At 39.3% G+C, this 7,411-nt stretch overlaps 1 protein-coding gene across 6 annotated transcripts in view; it reads right to left on the bottom strand.

Moving 5' to 3' along the window:
* Positions 1-7,411, bottom strand: part of Myo9a (myosin IXA) — a 269,269-nt gene that overhangs the window by 148,012 nt on the left and 113,846 nt on the right. For all 6 annotated transcript variants that reach the window (XM_029565051.1, XM_029565050.1, XM_029565049.1 and 3 more), the window contains exon 12: positions 1,149-1,270. In XM_029565051.1, coding sequence (XP_029420911.1) covers positions 1,149-1,270 — 122 coding nt within the window. The remainder of the gene's footprint in view (positions 1-1,148; positions 1,271-7,411) is intronic.

The raw sequence follows: 7,411 nt of genomic DNA on the forward strand, positions 1-7,411 counted from the left end.
TACATGAATGCAAAACAGTAATACACATAAATTTTTTTTAAAGTTAAAAAGTTGAGTATGGTGTTGCATGCCTGCAATACCAGCACTCAGGAGGCAGAGGCAGGAGGATCTCAAATTCAAGGGTAGCCCAGGCTATATAGCAAACTCTATCTAGGAAAAAACAGTATATTTTATAGTGGAAAAGAATATTTTAAAAATACATGTCAGGATATGGCCCGTGATAGGTTTCCCATGCTTCAGTGGAGGATCTCTACTTCCATGCATATATCCAGCACTAATTAGATTTAGTAGGCTGTAATTATTTTAAAAGAAGGAAATGAAGTTGGGAGGGGAATGTGTTGAGGTAGATATTGGAAAAGTTGGTGGAGAGAATAGAGGGTGGATAGCATCATATTTCATTATATACATGTATAAAATTCTCAAGAATAAAGAAAAATGTATGTCGTGAAATATGACATCAAATTTAAGAGGAATCTGGAGAAAAAGAGAAAAATTTAGTACAAGAGTAAAGTACAATCTATTTATTTACTTAACGTATAAATTTTTTTCCAAATGCACACAAAGGAAACCTTAACTCTTAATTTAAAGTTATTAGAAGAAAATTTAAACTTAGACATAAAGTTGGGCATGCTGGCACCTTTCTATAATCCAACCACTCAGGAGTTTGATGAAGGAAGACCAATGTGAGTCTGCACTGAGGAATGTCTGAGGACACTAACTTGACTTGACAGGCCTTAATATATATGACAGAATGCATGAAATTTGGTGGGGGAGCTATGGAGAGTACAGATGGAGAAGGGGGTAGAATGATGATTAAAATGTTTTGTATGAAATGCACAAAAATTCAATAAATACATACATTTTTAAAAATAAGCATTTTGGGGGCTGGAGAGATGGCTCAGCAGTTAAGAGAACCGGTTGCTCTTACAGAGGACTCCAGTTCGATTCCCAGCATCCACATGGCGGCTAACAATCATCTATAACTCCAGCTTCAGGGGTCTCTGATGCCCTCTTCTGACCTCTATGGGCATTGCAGGACATGGGTGTACTTACATACATGCAAGCAATACTCATACACATAAAATAAAAATAAAATTTAAAAAATAAGCACAATGTCCAATAATGAAATTGAAAAGAAGCATACTCACTTGCTTTCTTCATCCAAAAGATGGAGAAGTCCTGTCGGTTTTTTGCTAATAAGACTTATGCAACAAGTATTATCAATATAATCTATGTTGTGCCAACTGATACCTTCAGTTCTATATTCCTCCTAGAAAAACCAAGTAACAAACGACAACAATTTATCTTGCAAAAAATAACAGGTATATAACAACGATTGAAAAGCTTTTAACTAGGCTGTAGTTGCATGGGGTAACAACTGAGTCTTCTATTACATTGATCTACAGGTCTGTTTCTGTAACAGTACCATGTTTTTGTTACTCTGACTCTGTAGTATAATTCAAATCAGGTACAGTGATATCTCCAGCATTTGTTTTTGTCAGGATTGCTGAGGCTATCCAGGGTCTTTTGTGTTTCCATGTACATTTTTTAAATTATTTTTTATTTAATTTATTGAGAATTTCATACATGCATATAAGGTGTTCTGATTAAATCCATGCCCACTCCTTCCCATGTACATTTTAAGATTGTGCATTTCTGTAAAGAATGACAATAAAATTTGATGAGGACGACAGTGAATCTACAGTATACTTTCAGTAGTATAGTCAATTTCATAGTATTAACTCTCCCAATTAGTGATCTTGGGCGATAATTCCACCTTCTATTGTCTTCTTCAGTTCTTTTTTTAGATATTTTGAAGTTCTCATTTTAAAGGTCATTCACGTCTTTGGTTAGGTTTATTGAAAGGTAATTTTTTATTTGAAGAAATGATGACTGGAGTTATTTTCCTGGCTTCTTTAGTCTGGTTAAATTTTTCAAAAGTGTTGGAAGGGATCATTGATTCTTAACATTAATTAAAACATAATAGGTATAAACTTATCTCTAAGTATAGCATCAGTGGTATCCCACAGCATGTTCATTAACTTTGGCTATTTTCTAGCCTATTCATCTTCTATTAAGAAGCAAATTTATGGGGCTGGAAAGATGACTCAGTAGAGAACTGGCTGTTCTTGTAGAAGACCAGGGTTCAAATCCCAGCACCCACATGGTGGCTAACAGTTGTCTATAACTTCAGTTCCAGGGAATCTGATGCCCTCTTCTGCTACAGGTACTGCAGGACATGGGTGCACTTACATACATGCAGCCATAACACTCTTACACATAAAATATAGCTGGGCATAAAATGGCACACACCTTTAATCCCAGCACTTGGGAGGCAGAGGCAGGCAGATCTCAGGAGTTCAAGGCCAGCCTGGTCTACATAGTGAGTTCCAGGACAGCTGGGACTACAAGGAGACCCTGTCTCAAAAACACATACATATAAAAATAAAAATAACAAATAAGCAGGGCTGGGCATGGTTTTTAAAGAGACAAAAATTTGTTTTGATTTGGGGCTTTTTTGTTTTGTTTTTACTTTTAGGAAGGTTGTTTGGTGGTGGTGGTGGTGGTGGTGGTGGTGGTGGTGGTGGTGGTGGTGGGTGCTCAACTTAAGAGCCTCCTCCCACATGCTAAGCAACTGTTCTCCCATTAAGCTCTATCCCCAACCTTAGAAGGACATTTCCCAATTTCACACCAACCACCTTACTATTTCTTCTTTCACTCCTTAACCTGCTTTCTTGACATTCCTTCTTACTTTGTTGCCCAGGACCTTCTAAGCACTGAGACTAAAGGTATGTGCCACAAGTCCCAATTCTTCAGCACTCCTACTCTTCTCGTTGGTTTCTTTTAGATTGTTTGGGTTATTTTGCTTTACTTATGATTTATATTAATTTGGAAAAGGTTTTTTAAGCATTTATTACTTTGCAGCTATTCCAGAAATCATAATATGTATTCTTAACAATGTCTAACAAAACAAAATTTTCCATAGTGAAAATCCATTTACTCTTTTCCTAATGTAAATACTATTGTTCTTGTGTATTTTAGTTCTATTTAAACATTAAACTATAAAAGTCCTTGTCTTTTCTCAAATTTAGTACTATACTCATTTAGATTCACTCACTTTAAAAAGTAATTTTTACTGTTCTTCATTCCTGTTTTAATATTTGAGTTATAATTCAGAATAATGCTAATAAGTATGCCTAAATAAGATGTAGTTTTAAGAAAAATAACCCGTTGTATCTCCATTTCCTCTGAAAAAATGATTGCATCTTTTAACATACTTCCCTCTGGGCCACTGAGATGGGTCACCGGGTAAAAGTACCTGCAGTGCAAGCCTGATGACCTGAGTTTGATCCCTGAAACCCATGGTGGCAAGTGAGAAGTGAGTCATGAAAGTTGTCCTCTAACTTCCATGCATACTCACACTTACACACATCTTACATGCATCTGTCTGTCTCTCTGTCTGTGTCCCTCTGTCTCTCTGTCTCTGTCTCTGTCACACACACACACACACACACACACACACACACACACACAGACCTGGGCTCCAGGTCCATTAAGCCCCCCACCTCCACCCCCACCCGAGAATTGAGCAATATTTCTTTTCATTTCAATGTATGTTTTTCCTGAATTTTTACACATTTCATACCCCATTTAGAACCCCTCCCCTATATGCACCCCCCTATAGCCTACCCACAGATTTCATGAATTAAGTCATATATGTTAAGGCCTATCAAGTCAAGTTTATGGAGCCAGATTTCCTCGGTGTGAGTTCATTCTCTGGAACCAGTTTAGCCTATCCAGTGTCACTCCCTTAAAGAAGATCAGATTTCCCTCACTCAGGAGTGATCAGCTGGGGCCTCCTGCCCATTTCCCTAGTTGTACACTGGGTTTTTGTCTGATTAAGTTTTCATGAGTCTTATGCATGCTGTCAATATTGCTGTAAGTTCATATGAACAAATTCTCAGAAGCCTGGGAGGCTCCGTTTCCTTATGGTCATGCTGAGCAATATTTCTGGTCTAGACATTGTTGTCTCTTCAATCAAGCCTAATAAAATGGCATGTAATATTTGTAGATGAACTTAAATACCTCAAAGCATACTCAAGAGAATCCTTCAAAGAGGGAAAGTAAATGGCATCTCTGACAAACTCCTGTGCAATTTCAAGAAAACCTGAGCCCACCTGGTAGGAAGACCAGTGACACTCTTAGGTCTCCATTCACTACCACCATACTATTGGCATATCCAAACAAGCCCAAGGATCACATTTACTGTATGAAGGTGAAGCTCTAAATTCTTCCGTAAAGCTGCAACAAGCTCCATGCCCTAAGAGCAGTGTGAGAAAAGCAGCTCAAGAGAGGTGGACCAAGTCCATGAGCTCAGGCTAAGACTATGGCCTCATTCCCTCAATGTCCTATTCTACCTGTAGTCAGACCAGTCACTCAGAGATAGAGTGCTTAATGTTATTGTTTCCTTCGACTCAAATGGGGGAAGGAGGGTTGTCACACATGTGCAGCTGGATGCTCATAGGCTCTCTTACCGAGAACTGTACCTTTTGAACTGCCAAGATACCAATCTGTGGGGATAAAATGGGATGCCCTGGTGCCCACTCATTAGTTGCTCTATGTGGAATAAAACTGTAGGTAGGAGAGAACAGGGGACCAGTAGCAGCAGGATTGGTAGAATCTACCTCATTCTTACATCAACAGTCAGCTAGTTGATTGTGCATTAGAAAGAGAAAAGAATTAGACTACCTATCAGTTGTTGTGGATGGAGGCACTATGCATAGGCAGAAATTCTTAAGAAGGGGTAGAGTCTACATTAAGTAGAATGCTTGTCACCAAAATGGCTTCCACTTCTAAGGTTACCTCTGAACCCCAGTGTCTCCTTTTCCTTTTGTATTTTTTTCCCCGGTTCTTGGTCTTGAAAATTTTTGATTATCTTTCTGGCACCAATCAACAGAAACCAGTTATCCTCAGTCTTTTCCTCTGGAAGGTTTTATACCCTCATACTCTTTGAGTTGTCCCATTCTTATACCTAAAACCATGGCCAGGTCTAAGATAGCAGTTGTCTTCCTTTGAAGGGCCTAGCTTGTTCCTAAGGTGCCAGATTGCTTGTAGATTCCTTTTGTTTCTCTTATCAATTTTAAGTCAAATATGTCTTTGTTCCTCACTAATGATAAGGAGTTCTCCTCCCCCCTTCTAAAGTTCTTCCTACACATAAGGCCCCTGGTCTCTGCAGGGCTTAAAACCTCCTCAGATACATTTGGGTACTGGATATATTCCAGTTCTTCCCACCTTACTATGGTTCTGTAGTTGGTGGGAAGACCCAGACCTTGGATTGTTAGGTTGGTTGAGTTTTGTCTGTTTGTTGGTTTTGAGACAAAGTCTCACTGTATGTCCTTAGCTGGCCTGAAACTCTGTAAGTCCACCAGGTTGGCTTTGAACTCATAACAGATCTGACTGTCTCTGCCTCCTGAGTGCTGGGATTAAAGGTGTGTACCCTCAACTGGCTGAGATTGGCTTCATCTGAAAAGATGTTCTTTAAAAAGTTATCTTCTCTTAAATACCACAGATCTCCATTTCTAACACCTAGAACAATGTTATTCAGGTACATCAAGTGGAAGAAAAATTGCTTAGGCCACCTGTATAAAGTTTCAAATCTCTTTACCATGTCCATAAACAATGTTCCTTAGGCTAGGATGTTAAGTATTTTGTCAATAAAGACACAACAGTCAGGGCTGGAGAGATGGCTCACTGGCTGCTCTTGCAGAGGAACCAGATTCAATTTCTAGCACCCACATTAGAGTGTTAGGTGACAGTCATCCCTAACTTCAGTTCCAGGGCATCCAATGCCCTCTTCTGACCTCCATGGACACTGCATGACACGGACACACTTATATACATGCAGGCAATACACTCATACACATAAAAATAATAAAGTATTTTTTTTAAAAGGAGACACAACTGTCATTCAAAAGCAGAGCTACTAGGGTGGCACAGTCATGTTGCTGACAGTCATGTTACTTCATCTGTCAGGCAGAGAAGTCCCTCCTGTTCAGTCCTGAAGAGTTCACTGCTTCCTCTCTGGTCAGCATCTGTGAGAAGAGGTTCTGAGTGGTGTTTCTCTTATTTCAAGTGCCAACAAAACTCATACTGCCTACCAGACACATTCTCATTAAACTTTGGAAAAGCAATCACTCTACAGTCACACATCAACCTATCTACTTTAAGTGCCTGCAGGAGCCACCTGCCAAACTCGGCTTCCTACACCTGGTGCACTGATATGTCTGCATGTGGTTCTGTCAACGAAAGGGTCTTTCCCTTTTAGTTGTCCTGCAGACTCAAGCCAAGAAACATGTGTTCCATGTGATTCTGTTAAGAACTCAAATGGGCTGTAATTCCAAATCATTTATCATAATGTCGTTTGGAATTAAGAGCATTTTTTCCATTTAAGAAAATGTCATAAATATTTGTTTAGCCCACATACTACTTTGTTGAACTTACAAGGAAATAATGAAAGAAATGAATCAATTTTTGTAACTGTTTTAAGAAGAAAATAATTTGGGAATTCCAAATTTAATTGTCATGAAAAATCTGACATCACTGTGCTAGCCCTACTGCTGGTCCAGTGAGAGGCAAGCTCCCAACTCCACCAGCTGGCCTGAATGGTACATGGATATGGGGACGTGCCACAGTGACTCCTGGTAGCAGCTGCCTTACTCATCTCCCCAACTTCTCTTCTGAGGTCAGGCTCAGGACATGGGAAGTCTGCTCCCTGTGAGCAGCAAAGGAGGTACTGCCCAGTTGAGTCCAGCAACGTGCAGGTATGTACATTAGGAAAATGCTGCCTGCATCAGGGATTGCCTATATGTGGACACATTCTGTTGCAACCCTCCAAGTTGCATTGAGAAATTACTAGTCTCATTTTTTATTAAGGCCTTAAAACTTTTTTATGTATTATTACTTTTGTTTTATTTTATGTTTATGAATATATGGCCTGCATGCACGTAAGTACACCCATGTTGTGCAATGCCCACGGACCCATGTTGTGCAATGCCCACAGAAGTCAGAAGAGGGTTTCAGATCCCCTAGAAATGGAATTACAGACAGCTGTTAGCTGCCATGTGGGTGCTAGGAATGAAACTTGGGTCCTCTGTAAAAGCATCCAGTGTTCTTAACTGTTGACCCATCTCTCCACCCCCTTTAAAGTTTTTTAAAGTGCATTTGGTACCCAACATGTTTTTAGCAGTGGATCACAACAAAAAAAGCTATCCTCACATCACAATGCAATTTTAATAGGAACGTTTTGTTATTTTTTATAAGGCAGAATTGGGCATAACCACTGAATTGAACTTACCAACCATGTGAAAATATACAAAAAAAAAATAAATATACTGCCTTCCGTTTCCTCTAG

The sequence above is a fragment of the Nannospalax galili genome, unplaced genomic scaffold, assembly GCF_000622305.1.
Source record: "Nannospalax galili isolate Female #2095 unplaced genomic scaffold, S.galili_v1.0 scaffold54, whole genome shotgun sequence".
In the NCBI taxonomy this organism is placed as follows: Eukaryota; Metazoa; Chordata; class Mammalia; order Rodentia; family Spalacidae; genus Nannospalax; species Nannospalax galili.